Source organism: Trachinotus anak, unplaced genomic scaffold, assembly GCF_046630095.1.
Source record: "Trachinotus anak isolate AG129_WGS33_773 ecotype Australia unplaced genomic scaffold, CSIRO_AGI_Tana_v1 ptg000033l, whole genome shotgun sequence".
Lineage (NCBI taxonomy): Eukaryota > Metazoa > Chordata > Actinopteri > Carangiformes > Carangidae > Trachinotus > Trachinotus anak.
This window is the reverse complement of record NW_027273884.1, coordinates 4,539,553-4,561,596: the sequence shown is the minus strand read 5'-3', so window position 1 is coordinate 4,561,596 and position 22,044 is coordinate 4,539,553. Positions and strand designations below refer to the sequence as shown.

Below are 22,044 nucleotides of genomic sequence, written 5' to 3'. Positions count from 1 at the left end.
CAACTGAATAAAACATCTAAGCTTTTGAGAAACCTCTTTATTCTGTGTTAGATCAGCCCAGTGGGAGCAGCTGGACGTGGGACTACAGAAAAGGAGGTGTACAGGCACAGCTAGTACAGTACTGTCTGCATATATAAATAAAAAATAAAGGTCCATATTTCTTTATGATACATCTTTTGTCCGTGAGAAGGAGGAAAGAAGGAGAAATGTCAAACAGAACTCTCATATGGCACACAGGACACCCACACACTGACTCCTGATTTAAAAATCAAACTGAACGTGAGGGTGCAGTGACAAAGAAAAGACATGCTCCATTCCTGAACAACATCTCATACAGTTAGACTCTGAACAACACTTTTCAATAACACAAGTATTCAGTTGGTTAAATGCGCAAGAATGATGGATTAAAAAAATTTAAAAGCCAAACAAACCCACTGTGTGTGTGTCAATGCCTTCTACAAGTAAGCTGCAGGATGAATTCATCTTATTAACGTGAGCTGAACGACGAAACGCAAAACCTCATGATGATGAGGAAGGAGGATGAGAGGGGCCATTTGCCATCTTTCTCTCTGTTGACAGTCTCTCATAATGCTGCACATGAGCAGGCTTCATCACAATCCACATTCTGTTGGGGGGGGCAGGGGTGTGTGGTGGTGGTAGTGGTGGAGGGTCTGGCTCTGTACCCCTTTCCCTCTCAGGTTCAGTCCTCAGTGGTGAGGGCGTCCACGGCCTCCAGAAGGTGCAGGGCCAGGCTGTACTGTGCGTGGTTCTCCGGCAGGATTTCAATGAGACGGCTGACCAGCCGGCTGGTCTGGGACAGGGGGACCAGGGGGCACCGTAGCTCACTGGGGTCCTGCAGTAAAAAAAAAAAAAATTGTTAAACAGGACGCTAGACCTTTAAATGCAAAACTGTAAAGTTTTGAAATAGGTGATATCAATATTTATAGTTATTAATGTGTCTCAGGGTTACTCTTATTTGAATTTTTTTTCTACACTCTCTAACCTGCACCCACTTCCTGTGTGGGTTATTACTTAAAAAAATGTGTAGAGTAATTACACAATGAAATACTAGCTAACTTTATCAGTTCTCCGTCAGCTCTTAAGTTTCTTATTAGCTACAGTTATGATGATTTGAGGATACGTGGGTCAGGGTAAATACTGGAAGACAAGGGTTAAAAATAATAGAAAATACTGGGTAAGAAAATACATTTATTTGTCTGAAATATCTTCAGTTTATTAGAAGACAGAGGTCAGTGTGGTGCTGGTTGTCTCACCATAGCCTTGAGCCATGTGCAGAGGGTGGGGGGCAGGCGGGCCAGCAGCTCCATAGCAGCCTGTGTCTGGCTCTGGCTGTGGAGCAGTGAGTAGCTCAGCCTCTGTCCAGTCAGCACCAACAGCTGGGAGCCCAGCACGTCCTTATCTTCCACTTCTAACATCACCTGAAGGACAGGACGCAAGCCGGAGGAGTCAGAACTGAGTACTCCGCTGTATGATTTAACAAGTTTTAACATAAGTAGTATCATCCTAATTTCAGCTTCTGAACAAACCACATCTCCCTCACCTCCTCTGCCCGGGGGTCCAGGCCTTGGTTGTAGAGCTCACAGACGAGGTGCCGTCGCAGGATGTCGGGGTTGACCTGCAGCAGGGATCCCAGCTCCAGACACAGCGAGGGCCACCAGTCAGCCTTGGGGCCAGTGGAGGGTAGAGGGGGGCAGCCGGTGCTGGAGGCTGAGCTGGAAGGATCATCTATAGCCAGCACCCAGCCAGTCAGCAGCCGCAGGAGGAACTGAGACAGAGTGAGGATGGTGGAATCACGTGAGACAGGCGGTATGGAATCATTTTCACAGTTTTCTTCTCATCCTCTGCATCTGAGTCCACCTCTCACCTCTTGTCGTAGGGAGACCAGACCTGGGTCCATATCTCCACTGGGCATCAGCTGGATTGTCGTTAGATCTCTGAAGAAAGCGTTCTTACCCTGCAACAAACGCATATTGGTGCACAAATGAATAAGGCTACAGCGACTACATAGCTTTTAAAATTCATTTCCACATGGATCATAGATGATCTATTAATTTAAGTGTGAATTTAAAGTGGGCTGCAGACACATGATAAGATGTACAATATTTAAACAGAAGAAGAAAGAAAGTGTACAGTGATGTTGTGTGATATCTACCCTGAACGCTGCCTGGAGTGTGTTGTGTTTTAAAGGAGCACTCAGTACAGGCCCTGTGTGTCTGTGCTTGACCCAGGTAGGCCGAGGGTATCTGTGTGTGTGCTTGTGCTGTTTCCTCACCTTGCTGTCAAACAGGCTGAGTGGTTTGACCCTCAGGCTGAAGGTCATGGTAGCGTGTAGCAGGGAGGCTAACAAGCAGTGGTGTTGGACCAGGGGGTAGTGGACGCCTCTCTGCTCCAGGGCCAGTTCAGCTATGGAGGCGGGGCCCTCTGCTCCGCACCACGCCTCCTCTACAGACAGCTCTGGAGCAGATACCTCCTCCACTGCCGAGTCCGCCTGCACGAGAAAGAACAGAGGAGGCGATGATGAGTCAGTTTAGTTTCAACAGAGCACATGCACATGTTTTAAAGTCCCCTCCAGTCAAAAGTGTGTTTTGCTTTTTTACTATTAAGCTGAATGGTTGAGCTTCGCTGAGCAGAATGACAGTTTGACAGTAGAAGGCTGTTTCCACACTCATCTGCTGAGTGCCTTCACCTCAAATCTCAATTTAACACACATAGACATGAAAAGATTCTGTGACGTAACAAGTAGCCAAAATATATCATGAATGATATGTGAAACTGAAACCTCCAGGCCACACACTGATGGACTTTTCAGTGAACCAGGAGTCATCTTGTGTCTAGCGGTCACATTTTTTTTAATGAGCATTTGCATAAATTTATAGATTCTGAATTTTTCAGTGAGGGATAAGGAGTGGATATTATTCTAAGACACAAGTTAATATTTATACAACCTGTTTTAAAATGTGCCTGGAGAGGAACTTCAAGTTAGTTAGCTGGATAATAAATCAAATGCATAGTAGAGGTGAGGTTTAGTAGTGCTAGTGATAGTAGTAATATCATAAATGGTTGTAGTACAGTGATATGATGTTAATTAGCAGCAGCACTTTAAAAAACATCAACCGCATTAATGACAGATGTTAGTGTCATAGGTGCCAATGATAAGCTTCACTTTAAAACCTGCTTTATAGAGAATTATTAAATCTAACTTCCTTTCATTGCAAGTTGATAAGGCCGACACACTCTGACGCATTCTCAATGAAAAGCCTCAAATCTTGAACTCAAAAGTTCAAAAGGAAAAAAAAAAAAAAAAGAAACACAAAGGTTTGTGTTGGCCACGCTGCACTGACCATCATGCTTTGTGCTGGACTGGTCATTCTCCATGCTTTCTTCTGGAACCTTGCTACTTACATAGTAATTTATAAAAGACAAAGGGGACTGATTCTTAACCAATACTCCAGTCACCTCCATGAGGATCTGCAGCAGCTGCACACCGCAGCCCAGGAAAGATGTCACCGCTTTGTCTCCCATCCCGACATCCTGCGCACAGACACACACACACACACACACACACACACGATCCTAACACTAGGTATGCAGCCATAGACAGTTATTGCAATTCTTCAGATCTGAAATGATCTAATAAAGGAATCAGTAACTCGAACTAAAAACTGGCCTCATACATTTTACTCTAGAATCAGATTTTAGAATCCGAGCTGAAACCCAGACTTACCCGTCGGCATAAACGATCTTTGGGTGCTTTCCCCACCTAGGAAACACAGGTGTAAACATTTTATATATAATCTCACAGCCTCAGCAGCGTCTTCCCACAGATACACAGTCATACTGGACACTGCATGTGTATGACTCACCTTCTCCATGAGGTAGGCTGCTGCCGAGAATCTTTTCACAATGAACGTGCTCCACATCATTGTAGAGATACCTGTGAGGAAGATTCAATGAGCCCAATAATACAGTAATAACTTCAGGAGGGTTTCTTATTCACAATGTGGGGACACCGACATGACACCACATCAATCCCTTCACAATTATTGATAAAAACATAATAAACATATATATTAATCATATTGTTAAATAAAAGCATTTGCGCTGAAGTAAAAAAAAACAACCAGAGCCACTGACCCAGCTGGATATGTGGACTGGAGACCATTTTCAAATGTTCCACAGCGCAGCACAAGCATCGACCCTCCTAGGAAGAGAAGCAGGTGTGAGTCCACAAAGGTGGTGATTTGTTGTCATTCCTGTTTATTGGACCTATGAAAACCTGCCTTTCTCCTTTGAGGAAACTGGTTTATTGAAGCAAGTATGGATAATATAAAACAAAATGAAGAGAATCCTTCAGATAAAACAGATTTTTAAACATTTAACAGCTGTTTTTTTTCTTTGTATTGATATGTTAGTTCACAATATTTGTGTCTGTGTGTGTGTGTGTGTGTGTGTGTGTGTGTGTGTGTGTGTGTGTGCGCACCTCTGGGTCTTTGTTCCACTGCACTACATATTCCCAGCAGCAGTGGGCGAAGAGCAGGTCAGGTGAGAGGGAGTGTGGGAACCTCTGGCACACTGCCACCAACAGCTCTGCAGAAACAGTGCACAGTGTTTGATTTGGATGTGACTTCAGTGCATAAACACGTTCCATGAAGTAACATCAACTGCTCAGTCATCACATTGCTCAAATAAGTCTGTATGAATTTAAAGAGGTTATTAACAAGAATAAAAGTTTGAGCACAGTTAAAGCTGTTGAACGTTGAGAGCCCATGTGTCATTTAATATCCAAATGTGTTTATGTCAAAGGTCAACATCCAGCTGCCGGATGGTTCTTAGTCCTGACCTGCTGTCCTGTCCGTGTCCTCTTGGCTCTGCTGCTTCCCATTAGTTCTTTCGTCTCCTGCCTTCTGTTCTAGTTTGTCCTTTGCATCTTTGTCTTCTTTCCTTTGGAGAATTTCCTTCAGTCGCTCAGGGGCCAAGTTGTGCCTGAACACCCACTTGGAAACACTGTCGGCAATGCCACCTTAACAGGTAGAAGTGAGAAGACAACAATAAACATAAAAGAGAATGTGTCTGTTGTAGCCACAACTAGAATATGGACACTAAACAAAGATGACAGAACAAAACAGAGGAAACAAAAAGGAAGTGAAGGACTTTTAGACATTTAGAAGGAAACCTTCAGAAAATAAAAGACAAGACAGAAACAAGACAGAAGCAGCAGCCAAGTCGCTTTTTTTTTAAACTTTAAAATCTTTAAAAACAACAACGTGAAATTATGTAAATACTTTTGATGTTTCCCTTTCATCTAACAATATTGGAATTCAGAATTCAAGAATTCGGGGATAGATTGACATTGACATAGATTTTGTGACAGGCTGCTGCACCTGTTCCTGCTAAACCAATGAATGCAGTGTATCTGGAATGTAGCCAGTAAACTTAGAGCTTTACAGTTGTTTTTAGTTACAGTTTTGTGTAAAACCCTTTCATAATGCCTTTCCAACTTAGTAAATCATATCTTGACAGCATCATGATGTTACATTAGCAAATATGAGATTATAAACACGTCAAAATCAGGAAGAAATCACGGTAACTTCACTGGAGGACAGTCTTACCAGTGCCTCCCTCCAGCAGCGTTTTGATGGAGCACTGTGCTGCAGCACCCCCTCCTGCCCCCTGAGGAGGAGGCACCAGCAGCAGAGTCTGCAGCACCAACACATCCTCCAGCTGGTGAACACACACCACCCACTGCTCCAGCTCCAGGGACACCGCCTCCCACTCTGACTGCAACTGTCACACACACAAAAACACATAAGACAACTAAGCCTGTGAGTGTGGTTTTAATGATGAGACACATGTTGTTGTGCTGAATGATTTTGAAAGGAGGTGTTTTCCTATTTTTTGCCCGATGAGGACACTCATGCGTGTGCATGTGTGTTCATGAAGCTTCTCTACCTTGCTGTCGGCCTGGCTGGTGATGCTAGCTTTCACAGCGTGGTGAGCAACGAAGGCCGCCAGCAGAGCAGCGGCAGCGTTGTGGGACTGGATACAGGTGGAGCGAACCTGCTGCCACCAGGGGGAGACAGACTGGGGGTCCCATGACTCCTCAACTGCACCTGAGGAGGAGGAGGAGGAGGAGGAGAAGGAGGAGAAGAAGAAGAAGAAGAAGAAGAAGAAGAAGAAGAAGAAGAAGAAGAAGCGTTTCTCTTCTCATCCTTTTCTATCGGCTTTCATTGGTTGACTTGCAAAGACTTGACGCATCCTCCACCAAAAAGAACAAGAAGACATACCTTTCATGTTGCTGAGGGCGGTGAGCAGTATGTGTAGGTTTCTTACAGTTTCCTCTGATTTCTGTAGCACCTCCTTCTCCCTTTGCAACCACACGTTCAACAGCAAAGACTAGCAGGAGGAGAAACAGGAGGTGTAAACATGAAATGTTAGAGAACAAGGACAAATCCATTAATTTAGAAATTCTTTTACAGGGAGACTATGTTTTTATTGGGGCAACATCTACAGCTATGGAGAGGATGCACACTCCACAGACATTTCTAATTATGAGAAGACAAAAACTACATATTATTACAACCCAGAGGGAAGCCGAGGTGGGGAAGGTGAAGTGAACTACATAAAAATATTTAAGAGCTGGATTTAAGGCTGGATTTCTCCTGGAACTCCCTGAGCAATCGAGTGCTGAGGAAGTGTTTAGACAGAGGTTGGTCTCTCTTCTCTCTGACCAGCTGGGACGTAGCTGCTCTGGGTCATCTGGGTCGGAAAGTTAAGCCTCTAACTCTCCTGGCTTCTCATCCTCTCCTCCACCAAATTCAACCTGTTGCCTGTCTTTAACCTGCACACCGATATCCACTGAACCTCACCCACTCACACTCATTCACACACAACTCACAACAACCTCACTAACTGAAATTATGTGGGGACATTTTTGTGAGTGTCCATGCAGTATCCTTCGTTAGACTGAACTATTAACTGGGTAAAATGAACTGACTAAAAGCTTGGAGTATGTGTTTCTACCATTATTTGATTTTATTTGATTGGTTTGAAATTACTTTGATTATCACTTCGTTTCTGTACAATAATATTTGATTGATGAGGGAGAACTGATGGATTGTGTTTACTTTTTATTCTGTGGTATACTTGTGTAGCGAGGGTAATAAGCTTTATTTAGGTAATAAGACATAAATTCATTATGTCTTTTCATTGTGATTTTGATTATACTTATGTCGGGCGCCCGACTCTTATCTTAACTGCTTATTTCATAAACCTACACTACAGGACTTTCTTCCTCTAAACCCACCAATCAATCTTTTCCTCCATCTTACCAGTAGCTGCTGAGGACTGATGCCAGCCTGCTGTAGTGTGTCACACACTTTCTGGATTGGGCTTTTTCCACACAGACAACCCCAAAACAGAAAGTTCCCTGCAAAGACACACAAGAGCAAAGTGATTATAAATCACTGTTTTCCCAACTAATAATTATATGATTTCTCATTTCATGAAAAGTAAGTGTTGTAATAAATATATAACAGAGAGCTTTTGAAAAATGTGCATAATATAAAAAAAAATGAAACAGGCCTAAAAACTGTAGCTTCACTTTTTCACAGCTTCACAATCTCAACACATCTTGAATGAACAACTTTAACACCTCCTTTCCTCTGTCTTTCCCTCTCATATTCCACTTTCTCCACTTATTACTCCAATGTTGTCTCAATTATTGGCGGAGGAGCATCACGTGATCAGTGGCATACAGGCTAAGAAAACTGCACTGATCAAAAATCAAAACGCTACATCAAAATTTATATGTCATAGGTCAGGATCCAGATTGGATGGCGTCTGGGTCTGGATTTCTGACCAGACAGCAGCTTCAGAAATGGGAAAGCGATATGGTCCATAAGTAATATTGCAATTTTTTGAGGCGATATCGTGATACTCAATATTTTGAAATCTCCTCTATAGGACTTCATATATGTACAATTTAACCTTTGATTCATAAAGAGACGCGCTCTCATTGGGGGAGTGTGTCTGTGAGAGGGAGACAGCCACAGGAGAGAGCAAGAGGAGCTAAACGCCAAAAGCAAAGTTCATGCCGGCAGCTTAAAACAATCATGTGACACTTTGTACTTGTTGTTCATGATATTGTCATTTACTACATCCCACGTGGAAGAAGCAGTGGTACATCGAGTATATTGCTTATATCACCCACCCCTAACTGAGATCACATTTTTTCCTCATTCTGATGTTTGCATGAATAAGAGCTGTGTAACAGGCGTTCCTAAATGCTAATACCTAGTAACTAAATGGTCCCAAAACATCTATTCCATTAGTCAAACATTAATCCAATAAGCAAGATAAACAATCAGAAATAAATGGTAAATGGAAATAATAGAGTAGAGTAGCCAGTTCTGAAGACCCCAGCTTTTCAGGGTATAAAGGTTTTACGTGGGTACACCAACATTCATAAACATTTGACTGGCACTGCAGCTTCATGGGACTTAAAGCAGCAGCCTCATACAACAAAGACCAATGATTGGATAATTGCATGAATAAGAGGTGTGTAACAGGCGATCCTAATGAAAATACTTAGTGCGTGTATCTATCAGGGGAAGTGGGTAAAAGGCAAGTCATAGAATGTGCACACTAATGTTGCCATACCTAGTTGGTTCCATTCTGTTTCAGGCCCTCGGATCACCTTCAGTTCCCCGTCCTCAGTGCACTCCATCTGGGAGAGGAAGGCTTGGACTGGCAACGGTGAATCAGGTGAGTCCTGGGCAAAAGAAACGCTGGGTCTCGAGGTGAGCTGAGCATAGCGTTGCAAGGTGGGGCCAACACGAGACAATTCATCCCTCATGCCTTCCAGGGGGTCCTTACGGGAGGGAAGATAATATAAAATCATAGAATTAGGGGGAATAATAATGAGGTTTAAGGTAAAATACCAATCACAACAATGACCTGAATGGTAAATTACCAACATACCTCAGGTTAGCCAATGTTACATTATGTTGTATTATAGTTTATGTCAGAGCCATTAACAAAGGGTGTGTGTGCTCACATTTTCAGAGCAGGCCTCTACATCTGCAGCGGAGTGCAGCTGCTGGATGTCAGTGTAGAGCTGAAGCAGTTTCAGCTGTGAGGAGCAGAGCTGCAGTAACGCTGTATCCACTTCCTCAGGGTCTGTGACACACAAACAAACCAACATAGATAAAGAGAGAAAACCTGTGGAAATATGTGTGATATGTAGTGTAAAGCAATCCAAGAAGAGTTGAATCAAGGGCTACTGGACTCGCTTGTACAGTAGATACTTGATGATGTTTTACCGCTCATCAAAGATTTCATTCATTTCATTTATTTAACACAGATCAGAATAAAAAAAAGAGTAGAAATATTAGTAATGTGTGAAAATGGGACACCGCGGTAAGCTCCCAAAGCCTGTGAATAGGAGATGCAGTCAGATGATCCGAGGGAAGGTAAACTGGAATAATGTCACCATCTGTCATTTACCTTAAGTACAACATTATAAATAATACAAGCATTGTGAAAGAATTTACATTCAGTACGCTTAAAAAAAACAACAGTGGAAACAGACTTCTTCAGAGCTCAGAACTGAAGATGCCTCTTCAAGTATCTACAACAAAGGCCAGTTTCCCTCCTCCCGGATAAACATGACCTGGATGACTGACAATCTTTGCATCAGGCATTTAGCTGAGCAAATCATTTTTAGTTTGGTTTTAACATTATGTCAACAATGTTTCAGTGGCCTGATACCTACCTTGTTGCTTCAGAGCATCGTGTAAGGTGCATGTGATGTTAGTCAGACCGGACACAGGAGCGTTCTTATTTGACAGCAGAGACTCCAGAGCCTAAAAGAGAAATGAAATGACTGCAGTTAGACTTTTGACTGCTGGACACACTGTGCACATACTTTAGTGTGTGAGGCCATTTGTACTGATTTTTAGTCATACCTGCTTTTTAATGGCAGGGTGTTTAATGTCCAGCAGCACACTTTTGGCTTCGCTCTCCAAAATATCTATAAAGAAAAGAGGCGAAAACACAGAGGAAGAAAAATGCAAACTCCTTTTTTCTGCCACAGTTATATCTGTATCTCCATTCAGCTCATGAATCTCTTACCAGGCTCCACCTCTCTGCTCTTTAGTATGGTAGTCAGTCTCTTTAACAGGTGCATATCTTTGGCTCGTTCGCTCTTCTTGTCACTGAAATGAATAGGACATAGAAAGATGGGGTTTGGATGGATTGTTGTCAATAAAAAGATGTCTTTGTAACAGCTTGCCTTAGAGAGCATTTTTAAGAATATGAATGACTTTTGAAGTTGTGGTTGAAAATCTTGGCTGTGAAAGCAAGTGACAACAGTGCGGGTGCAATAAAACCAAAACCGAAACCTGACTGGTGAATGAACAGATGTAAGTCTCAGAATATAAATAAAAAGTATCCCCACCCAACATCTGCTAGCAATCCTACATGAAACAGCAATTGAAGTTTTGAGGAATAGTTTAATATTTTGGGGGTGTTGTGAGTCCTGGAGGCAAACAACCAGCAGAGACTCCAGGAAGCTACTGCTGCTGGCCAAGCAACAGTCTGGGACATGACCACCTTTAAAAGTGCAACAGTGTTGTTGTGTGGTTTAAACAAGTGGGATACAACATGTTAATTACTGAGCTTTTGGTGCTGGTAGATGGACTTTGTTACCTTTGGACAGAGCCAGGCTTTATACTAGGATAAGCTAACTGGCTGCTGCCTTGTATATACTGTACAGAGAGATGATCAATCCTCTCATCCTACTATGAGCAGAAAAGCAAACGAGTATATTTCTGAAACTGTTCCTTTAAAATGCCTGTGTGACAGTTAATCTACTACATCTTTAAGATGAATGTATGTGTGTGTTTGTCTGCCTGAGCACCGACCTCAGCGCCAGGTGAAAGGGGATGTTCACTGTCCTCAGTGCTCCTGTGATGGGATCCAGCAGACAGACCTGCTGGGTGTGGAGCTGCCAGCCCTGACTGGTCACACTGTTCACCCCCATCAGACGGTAGCCAGCATACATCAACCTGGAAGTGCACACGCACACACACGCACGCGCACGCACACGCACGCGCACGCACACGCATGCACACACACGCACACACACGCACGCACACACACACACACACACACGCACACACACGCACACACACGCACACACACACACACACAGAGAGTACATTACACACATTATATTGTATATTCTATGTTTGTGATGCTTCCGACACTAAGAAATAGATTTTATTTTTGCTTACCTGCAGTGTTTACCCACAGTGAAAGCTCCAACTCGAGGCCCCTGCTGCATGCCCCACACCTCCAGGATTCCCCTGCGGGGGGCGTAGATGACCAGGAACAGAGCGTGGCGTCTGGGGAGGGAAGCAGAGGGGGAGAACTCCCGGTCAACTCGTTCCTCTGGAACCTGCAGCCAACCCAGCTGAGCGTCTCGGTAACCTGCAGTTGAAGCCATGAATAGTTATTTTAACATGACAGGGCAAGGAACAGACTCTATGAATGTCTGATAGAATGTAAGGATTCAATGTTTTGTGCTCTCAGCACATGAATACTTATGACATGTTTCATTTCTAACATAAAGTTAGAGACAAGCCAAAGAGAAGATAGAAACTCCACCTTCTTAGCACAGCTCCATGTTTAACCTGTCCAGTTCTTTACAAAGATCCCTTCACAAAACCTCTACATTATCCACTTCTTACTCCTTATTCTTTCGATTCTATGTTCCCCTCACCTTTCCACATGCGGATGGCAATGCCCCTGGCCAGGTCCAACAATGTCACTCGACCAAAGTCATCTGTCACCCCCGCCAGTGTGTTGCAGGGGGACAGACAGATGGACTCTCCGTGGCGACGAGAGTCTGGGAGACCAAATCTGGAAGAGAAAGGTCGGGTTTACGAGAAAGGACAAAGGAAAGGACATCAACAAGCTTCATACTGTCAGTGTGACGGATATCACGACTGGCACCTGATTCCTAAGGCTGTCGCAGGCTCCACCTTAGGCTTCTGTTTCTGAACAGCCTCCTCTTCATTCTTGTTCTTGTTCCAACCGAGCCACCCACTGAGAGGAAGACAAGGAGAACGAACTAAAGACAAATGCGAGGATGACTCCAAGTAAAAACTAGAATTACCACATCACAGTTGTATCCCTCCATCAACCAGCCAAGTATCAGGAAATATGATCACAGTCTCCCCTTCCTGATTTACGGCATTGAATAATGGCCAGAGGTGATTTAGAGAACATTATGATGATGTCACAGTGAAGTTGACCTTTGACCACCAAAATTTAGTCAGTTCATCCTTAAGTCTAAGTGAATGTTTGCACCAGATTTAATGAAATTCCCTCTGGGTGTTCGTGATATATTTACAAGAACCTTGAACTTTGACCTGTGACCACCAAAATCTAATCAGTTAATCTTTGAGTCCAAGTGAATGTTTGTGCCAAATTTGGAGAAGTTTCCTCAAGGTGTTACTGAGTTAACGAGGATGGGACAGATGAATGGACGGACAGGCTGTCGTCAGTGAGGAGGCATAAAAAAGACTGAGGGAGGCTACAGTACATGAGAAGTAATAAATGTGGTGGGTGAGAGAAAAGACTAGACACTAGACAGAGGGTGAAAGGGAGAATGGAAGCAAACAACCTCCCTGTATGGATTAAGCTGGCACTGAGAAGAGTACAGGCTATAATTCAGATTATTGATTGGGCTGCTTTGTGCTGTTAGAAGTGAACAATGCAGCATTCAGTCCCTGAGTGTGTGTGTCTGACAGGAATTAAGTGCACACACAGGGACACACAAACACAGGAAAACCCTTTTTGTCTCTGGAACAATGTGCTAAGAAGATTACTCATTCACTTCACCTTGTTTCTGTGACCATTGCTGTATTATTGGTCTTAATGGCTTGACTATGCTTTATTAGTGTCTTATTCTTGCTTATACACACATGAAGTGTTGGTTTTACACACACACACACACACACACACACACACAAACGGACATACCTGGCAGCATTGAAGAGGGCTGAGGTGAGTTTACTAGCCACAGCCAGAGCCACGTGAGAGAGGAGAGGCTGAGAGCTTCCCTTCAGACACAGAGAGCAGAGCAACAGCCATGTTTATTCACAGTCTCAAACACCGTGTGTCGTGTAATGTGAACGTCAGTGTGACACACACACCTCTACAGCGTAGTAAAAACCTGTGTAAGGCCCTCCTCCCACAGTGACATACTGGCTCATGGCAGGGGGGCTGCCCTTGACTGAGGCATTAAACCCCCCCAGGATGGATGCGTTCTTCATCTGGTCAAACACACACAGCGTCATAATGCCTGACAGGAGGAACAAACAGACGGAGACAGAGGGAGAAGAAAATGACAAATAACTTTCCTGTGACAATCACTCCTTTAAGTTTAAATTTCAATCTTCCCTTCAGCATGTGACAAATCTACAGTGAAATTTTACTTTTTCTGCATTACAATCGTTCCAATGCAAATAGAATGAAATACGTCTTGTTTGCTGCTTCTACAGGAAATTTTTGTGTGTGAAAATACTGTAAATTTTGTGAGAATGTCTCATCTACAACAGAAAATGCTGTAGTACAAATTCAGAATCACCAGCTCTGTTGGGGAATAAGCCATGACCACCAGTCAATCCATCTTACCTACACTACTGTGGTCCACAATGGTGTCCATGTCCTGCAGACCCCACTTCTTATAGGCCAGGGGAGGAGGCTGGATCACATCACTTCCTGCTGCTGCAGCTGCATGAACAGAGATGCAAAGAGCAGGTGAAGACAATAAAACAGAGCATTACCAAATTTTTCTAGAAGGGATTTCATTATCTACTGTTTGCTTTCAGATAGTCATGGCTTGCAATAAGCTCAGTTAAAAACTGCAGCACTGTCCTTTAACAGTAGTGAAGACTATGTTCAGCCACAAAGCATTTCATAGGTAGGGTAGACACACACGCACCAACATCCACACACACTACTAGAAGGTCAAAGAAACCCTGCTGAAGCTCAGCCACTAATCCTCTACAGGCTGCATAAGGCAGTATGTGTGAATGTGTGTGTGATGGTAATAATGCAGTGTAAGGAGGTGCATGTCTCCTTAGTACCTGTATGCCTTGTGGAAAAAACTATCCACCCAGCCAGCAAGTGAAAAAAAGTTTCTGTTAGCACACTGCAACAATACTGTAACATTTAAAACTAGAACCCTGCTACTCCCATCCTACTAATGGACACACACACACACACACACACACACACACACACACACACACACACACACACACACACACACACACACACACACACACACACACACACACACACCTAGGTGCATGCACACACACATTACCTCGTGCCACCTGGTTCCTGCAGGCACGCAGAGACTGAAAGAGGCTGAAGCCATCGATGGTGACCAGAGCAGCAGGGTACAGGATGCTCAACTCCTCATGCTGTGGCAGGAAAAAAAAAATAAATAAATAATTGAACAGACATTTGCTAAAGAGCATAGTGGGGTAAGGTTGAAAGCTCCAGAATAAGCTAGTAAATTAACTTTGAGTGTTGAATATCTTAATCACACATAACTGCAGACTTAATCTCCACATTCAACAATCATACAGTTTGACAAATAGTTTGACATTTTGGGAAATTTCACTGTGGTAAGATGTGAGTAAGATGAGATGATTAAAACCAGTCTCATGTCTGTGTGGTAAATATGAAGCTTCTGCCAGCAGCTAGCTCTGTCTAAAGGTAACAAAAGTGACCTACCAGCACTTCTATATTCTTACAGAAAGAAAAAAAAAAGTCTAAAAGTTTCACAATTTATGGGCCAGACTTCTAAAAGGCCCAAACTCCTGTCATCAGGACGACACTGCTAGGCTGTGCTAAGCTACGCTAACTGCCTACTGGCAGTAGCTTCATTCACTGTACAGGTTTAAAGACTGTATTGAGCTTCTCATCGAACTCTCCCCAAGACAAAATTTGAACATGGATCTCATACACAGTTCAGTGTGTACATCACCTGCTCAGTTACTCCAGGATGGCGAGGGATCTCATATGTGCGACACTTGAGTCTCAGTACAGGGTCCTCATGTAGCAGCTGGGCCAGGAGCAGAACCCCATTCTGTTGAGACACAAGCAGGTTTCCATTTGATACGTTTTCAGTCCTTACTATTTAAAGAGTGAACTAAATGGCTTCCTGCTGACTATCTGAATAAGATACAACACTTGTTACACAGACTACAGTAACAGTGAGGCACAAAAAGGGGAGATAAGATTGTACTATAGACTGATGATGTACCTCTGTGTAGAAGCGGACATAGCCAGAGGTGAAACCCACTACTACACAGGTCCAGTCAGGCCGCCCTGTGGAGCTCCTTGAAACACAAACATACAATGTTAAAATGAATAAAATCACATGTTTACATACATGCAAGCATTTGGCACTTCAACGCACATCTCCTGTATCACCCTCAGAAGTGCGTCTTACCTCTTTTGACTTGCCAGGGGGATACAGACGGAGCTGCTCACACACTCTCTGGAGAGAAAAAGAATACACAAAGCAAGGTGTAACATCTGCATGACTGGGCTCACTTCTCTGTCTCTGAAGAATTCTGCACTCAGTTATTATCTCATTTGTTTCATTTGTTTCTGTCATACAACGATCCCCTTTCAATTTGATCCAATCTGTAGTTTTCCTTTTTATTCTAAACTTCATTTTCATTCCTGCCTGTAAGATTCTTTTATTTTGTAGGGTCATCACCATTAACTCCTCTGTTGTATTTTTTAGCCTTCTCGTTCCTTCTCTCTTATTAACTGAATTTTCTCTCACCCCTCCTCAGTACTGAGGGTTCCAGTCCAAGACACAGCCAGAGTCATCTCCTCTCTGCCACTGTCGTCTGTACGCCACTTAGCTGTAAGAATAAATAAGCATTAACAGCAAAGTTTGACTCCACTGTGTACTCAGAAATAAAGATAAGTGTGTGTGTGTGTATCTGTGTTTTAATATCTGACCTGAGAGAAAGACCGCCTTGTGTTCATGGGCCACCACTAGCAGATCGGAGCAGGGTGACAGGGACACAACACAGTCCTGCAGCCAGGGTCCACCCTGCCCGGCACTCTCTTCCTCCACCTGCAGAGCAAAGACCAAGGTCAGTGGGAAGAGATCTTTCCTTTAATTCTGGAAACAATGTTAGAGACGACCCCCGTGCAACACCTCAGGTCAGTATCAAATATTGTCGCATTTGTTTTTGTCAATTTATTCAGTATGATTTAATTATTCAGAAAGTTATCGTGGATTAAACAAATGCAATTATATAATACTTTACTTAAAATACAGGGTATATTATGAGATGACTGTCCAATGTTTGTATGGTTTAAGCAAATGATAATGAAACACTATTAATTATCATTGTCTTTGCTAGCAACCACAACACTGCAAAACCAAAAGACACCTGCTACTGAATATTGTAGGGGAAAATGAGAATATGAGAACACAGAATGAAATACAGAAAAAAACAGACAGACCGTTGAGGCAGAAGTGGCTTCCTCCTCTTTGTTGTCGCCCGTATCCCATGCTGACTCCCAGTCAGATGTGTCCCAGGACAGCTGATTATCTGCTAAAGAAAAAGTGAACAAATAGGATAGTCCAATTAAAATTGTTTTTAGTTTGTGGAGTCCCGATTACAGCACTTGGTTAGTACTTAAGTGATCCATCTCCCTGTCTTCACTCCCTGGCATCATTACATGTAGTCAACATGTTATTTTAATAAGAGTAATGACAGATTATTTGCACCTCTGATACGCAGCAAACACAACAGTGAGTCACCATCAATTCAAATAAGAGACCAAAGTGACTGATTTCACTGTTATAGAGGAGTGTGAAATTACAGGTTGAAGTCACAACCATTGGGAAAAAATTAAAGTGCTAAAACCAGTCTCTAAAGATATTACATGAACAGAGGAATAAAAGCTATAACACCAAAATTAGAGAGGACAAGAGGGGAAGAGCTGACAACAGTTGTGCTACAGGTAGATAACCTAAAAATATTCAAGAGTGGGTGGAAGACAGAGTGACAGAACAAGTAACAAAATTCAGGACAAAGTCCTGTTGCCATGGACATCTATAATGAATTAACCACAATGCCTTGGTACAGTGTCTGTATGTGTGTGTGTTGTATGTTGAGTGGGGTCAATGTCAATGTGCTAAATGACAAGGATGATGACACAATCTGTATGCCTACATGCATCAATGTTAAGTGATGTGTGTGGGGCGGATGTGCAATAAGTTCAAGTGTCCTTTTTGTGCATGTCTGTTCTCCTTCGCTGAGCAGCCTGCAGTAATGTGTTCATTACAGTCACTGGTTCAGGCGCCTCCTGTGGGATGACTCATAGCATAAAGAGCAGGCAGATTTCTCCCATTACCCTTTCTGTGCCTTGCTGGTGTTGCAGAGCACGGCTGAAGCTCCATCATCCACTTCACAAAGCCTTCATATTAAATCATTTGCCTTTATTACAACAATCAAGTCACCATAAACGCATTCACAAATACCAACACTATATGTACTGTATGTTCTATATTATATAATCATATAAGATGTATTTTGGGTATATCTCACATACGCATGAATTTACTTTGTACGCATTGAAAAAAAATTGCTATGAATTAAGAGGACGGTTAATCCACTTTAACCAGAAATTTAGGCTTATTTCCCAAAGAAACGATGCCCCAGGCCCGACCACTTCTTGCTACCATTAGCCACCCTTGCTATAATGTTCTATAGCTAAAGGCATAGTCCTTAGGTTAGTTAGCAATTGCTTTGTTCAAATGAGTGCTAAGGTTAAGTAGATCCAGGGGTAGCTAACTGAACTGCTGTGACTGTAGTCAACAGTTATAGAGTATGCTGTGCCAAGATGCATTTGTCTTGTTCATCAAGCCCTCGTACCTGTTTGATCCTTCTCCTCCGCTGGCGCGGGTTTCTGGTTGTGGAACAAGTAGTCCCGGACCGTTCTGAGCTCTTGGAGCCGACAAAACTCCAATAAGCTGCAGGACATCTCTCTCCCGTCCCGTCAGCACCCAAGTATACTGGGAATCAGCCAGTTAGCCTGCTTGCTAACAGTGCTGTTGTGGAAGATCAACGTAGCTAAGCTGAGTGAGTCTGTTTGCAAGTCTTGCTATCGTGTTAACTTTGTGACAGCTTATTTACAAATACAATATCACTTCCTTGTCTCAAACTGTTCTCTACAGAAACAATAATACAAGTCTGGTACTATTATTTTTCCCAATATTTGCAGTTCCCACCCAGGACCTGATGTGCTGATGACACATCGTTAGCATAATAACACTTGTTTGCTTCCGGGTTAAAGTTGAGTCGAAATTTTCAAAATAAAAGTGTGAGACGCATTCGTTACCTCCGCCAAGGAGGTGATGCTCATGTGTTTGGTTTGTTTGATGGCCAGCAGGATTACACAAGAAGTGCTGAACCAGTTTGCAGGGATGTGGATGGGCCAGGGGGAGGAACCCATTCAATTTTAGTGCGGATCCAGAATTCTTTAATCATCATCTTACCATTGCGAGATATGTAGATGGGCGTGTGTGAAGGGGCCACCCTCACTTCAATTTGTTTCCCATCACCGCTGAGGAGGAAACATATGTTCCAAGAATACATAGGCAATTTTCTTGTAAAAGAAAGAACCTCTCTTTTCCAGTCCGGCCTAAGGTGAAAGAAGCTCATTTTAAGACATAAAACTTATACTAAAAATTTAATGTAGATTTTAATGGTTGTACTTTCTGTAGCCTAATTGCAACAATGAGACCATAGAACATCTCTTTTTTTTCTTGTAAATTAACTAGGACCTTTTGGGAGGCATTCCAGTATTGGATAACATGCAATAATCAAACTATTCCAACTCTAACGTATGAAAATATAAAAGCATGAAAACAATATGAAAACAAAATGGAGTTTTGAAAGAATAATTTAATACTTTCTGATTTTTTTTATACATACAATTTTTATTCATTATCTAAAGACTACATTTGATTCCAATTATAAGAGATAATATTAGGCCTATAGCCTATTAAAAAAAATGTATAAATGTTGTAATATTAAAAAAGACATATATTAATTGTCAGTAAAAAAATAAAGACAGAAAATATTTCAAAAACAAAAACATTATGAGAAAGGGCAGGTTCCACACCCTTGTCAGTTTGCCAGGAAATAATATATGGATCTTGATGTAAAAAACAAAACAAAAAAACAGACATGTTAATAGTGTTGAGATCTATGATTTTATACAATCTGTTGCATGTCACAGACACATAGGATTGTTTGGCCTTGGTGGAGGAATGCTCCTCAATGATCACCACTCTAGTTGTAGTGTATTGGTGTGTCTTCCTCAACAGAGGGCAGAAGAAGAACATTTTTCAGATGAACTGCTGGACCTTGTGCCACCTCTTTCCTTTCACATATGTTTTTTACTCAGCTGCTCACCTTCAGTTGACTGTACTCATAGAACGTTGTAGTTTGTACAGTTTTTCAGGGGTACGAGGAGGGCTTAACACAGAAGTTAAACTCTGAATTGCACATAACTGTTCTGGTTGTTGCTTTTTTATGTATCGCTACATGGCAACTGTGCCTATGTGCATTATGTAATGTAGGCTAGGAAATTATGTTTTGGTTTTTTGTTTTGTTTGTTTTGTTTTTAACAGCTGATTTTATGCACTCATTATGCGAAAAAAAAAAAAACTATCTAGGCCAGCACTTCTCACGAAGAGGGTTACATAATGACCCTGCATATCTTCCTTTGTAGGAAGTTCAATACTTTACTGTAAATCAGTTTGTGGTATTTTCCCTGGGTTTTGGTTCTATTGTGTTTTGAATCTTGTGGTTTCTTTTTTGGTCTTCTGTTTTTATAGGGATTAACATCAATGTGTGATGTACAGTAGAGTCTAAAAGTCTGAGACTGCTTTCCCATTCGGTGAATGGGTGTATGTATGATATTGTTGGAACTCTCTGAATGTAAAACCATGTTTGGTCAGTTATTCAAATCAGTAACAAAATATATTATATGCCACTATATAACAAAACCAAAAACTGCAAGCTATATTGCCAACAGAAGGTTTTTAAGGGGTGATTTTTGCCTGTAAATGATGTGATCCTACTTACTGGCTAAGTGGCTGTATTAAAGGTCCCATATTGTATAAAGTGAGATTTCCATGTCTTTTTTTTAAATATAAAGCAGGTCTAGGTTCTTTATTAATACTGTGAAAGTATCAAAGCCTCAGTCCACAGAGAAATGCACACAGCCTGTATTCAGAAACTGAGCCTTAAAATGAGCCATCAGGACTTCTGTAACTTTGTGATGTCACAGTGATACAGTCACTGCCCTCAGCAATACCCCCAGCACAGCCCACCAGGACCCACCATCCAATCTTGGATTTGGATGGTGCGATTTGTTTACCGCATATCTGCTATATTTTTATTTGATTACTTAGAAAACAGTCAGCCAATCAGAAGAGAGGCTCAGAGCCTCTCTTCTGATTGGCTCACTGACCTGTTGTGTTGATAGAGCTCCAGAGAAAAGCCTGAGAGAGTTGATGAAAAACTACACTACAACTACACTTCCTAAAACCACAACTATATCTTCTTATAGATATCAAAACTTCAAATAAAGCACCAGAAAAATGGAAAACATGGGACCTTTAAACAGGTCACACTCTATCTGACACTGTCTTGTTGTCCTACAGACAAGTGATTTACATTACAGTCTATCATTCTATGAAATAATAAATTCAGTGTAAATGTTCCTGTGGCCAAAACAACAGTTCTTTCAGTATTTAGGGATTCTTTGACTGTCTTGACTCCACAGAAAGTATCATACAGGTGGAGTCTTGTGAGGTCTTAGGTCAGGGTTACTACCTAATTTCCTCTGTGAACAAACTTGACCAGCTGTTAGCGGCATTGTTCAACAGAGCTCAGTGTCTTTTTTCCCCCATCCTTTCCGACATGCTCTTTAAAAAGCAATGGGCATTTTGCCAGTGTACTTTCTGCGTCTTCCCTAACAATCCCGCCTCGCTCTCACATCGTAAACACACACACAGACTTACAGTACAGTGTGTGCACACATAGACACACAAACACAAAATTCACCTTTAGGGGGTGCCCAAAAGTTTCCGGGCCGGAAGGCCAGGCACAGAAACTCAGGAAACAATTGGGTGTCAGAGAGGTCCTTGGTCCCGTCTCAGTCACATTTCCCCTTCCTGGGCCATTGCTTATTGAGCTGCTGTTGCGTCGGCTGTTTTACAGTCCACAGAAACAACTCTCCATCTGGTTCCCCCTTTTCCTTTGTTGACAAGGAAGTGAGCTGGCATCATTCTGTCCCAGGATAGAAGTGTTGCGGATACACAAAGAGAGATGGCAGTGATTTATTCATACACACTGCATGTTAGTGTTTTAAGACCTTGGGCACTTTGAGGATTGTTTTGTGTTGCAGGTTGTTGGACTAAGATGTTCTTCTTGATAGCCTTTCAAGAAAACAATTGAGTGATGTGCGGCGCCATAGGATACCGTTGGGATTCATGTGATAGAATTAGAATAAATTGCATTGAGAAAATAATTTTTAAAGGTCCCATATTTTACACTTTTCTGGTGTTTTATTTGAAGTGCTGACATCCATGAGAAAATATATTTGTGGTTTTAAGTACCAAAAAATGCCTCATTGTAGTTTTACATCTCCTCTCGCAGGCTCCTCTCTGGAGCTCTAGTAACAAGAGGTCGGTGGGCTAATCAGAAGAGGGGCTCTGAGCCTCTCTGACTGTCTTCTGAGAGATTGAATAAAAATGGGGCAGATTGCAGGTAAACATTTTGAGAAAACAAATCCTGCAAGTTTGCATGGTGGGTCAGTGCGGGTCAGAGTTGGGGTGTGGCTGAGAGCGTTGACTGCTTTGTTGTGACATTACAGAGTTACGAAAGTCCTGAT

At 42.3% G+C, this 22,044-nt stretch overlaps 1 protein-coding gene across 4 annotated transcripts; it reads right to left on the bottom strand.

Moving 5' to 3' along the window:
- Window positions 1–17: 17 nt before the first annotated feature.
- Window positions 18–18,420, bottom strand: rab3gap2 (RAB3 GTPase activating protein subunit 2 (non-catalytic)). Of its 4 annotated transcripts, none has more exons than XM_071471093.1 (35): window positions 18,012–18,420; window positions 16,594–16,682; window positions 16,081–16,198; window positions 15,899–15,980; window positions 15,557–15,604; window positions 15,368–15,443; window positions 15,089–15,190; window positions 14,420–14,519; window positions 13,723–13,821; window positions 13,242–13,390; window positions 13,069–13,148; window positions 12,037–12,129; window positions 11,804–11,943; window positions 11,316–11,511; window positions 10,944–11,087; window positions 10,153–10,235; window positions 9,987–10,051; window positions 9,794–9,884; window positions 9,077–9,198; window positions 8,680–8,890; window positions 7,350–7,447; window positions 6,306–6,414; window positions 5,971–6,131; window positions 5,631–5,805; window positions 4,862–5,041; window positions 4,502–4,608; window positions 4,156–4,222; window positions 3,885–3,955; window positions 3,746–3,781; window positions 3,478–3,552; window positions 2,294–2,509; window positions 1,886–1,975; window positions 1,562–1,786; window positions 1,275–1,439; window positions 18–853 (listed from the first exon to the last, which is right to left on the bottom strand). In XM_071471093.1, the coding sequence occupies exons 1-35, from the start codon at window positions 18,118–18,120 to the stop codon at window positions 701–703; spliced, it is 4,125 nt and encodes a 1,374-aa protein (XP_071327194.1). In that variant the 5' UTR covers window positions 18,121–18,420; the 3' UTR covers window positions 18–700. The 4 variants fall into 4 exon arrangements, with proteins under 4 accessions (XP_071327194.1, XP_071327193.1, XP_071327191.1 ...); XM_071471092.1 differs by having other exon boundaries at window positions 16,594–16,685; window positions 18,012–18,257; XM_071471090.1 differs by having other exon boundaries at window positions 566–853; window positions 3,424–3,552; window positions 16,594–16,685; window positions 18,012–18,257.
- Window positions 18,421–22,044: the final 3,624 nt, after the last annotated feature.

Bases quoted from the DNA above. Each gene is read 5' to 3' on its own strand.
- rab3gap2 (XM_071471090.1), bottom strand. From the start codon at position 18,120: ATGTCCTGCAGCTTATTGGAGTTTTGTCGGCTCCAAGAGCTCAGAACG. The intron at 5,806-5,970 runs GTAGAGAAGCTT...TGTGTGTGACAG, and splicing joins CCAGCCAGGCCGACAGCAAG to TTGCAGTCAGAGTGGGAGGC. The intron at 5,042-5,630 runs GTAAGACTGTCC...CTACCTGTTAAG, and splicing joins GCTGCTGGAGGGAGGCACTG to GTGGCATTGCCGACAGTGTT.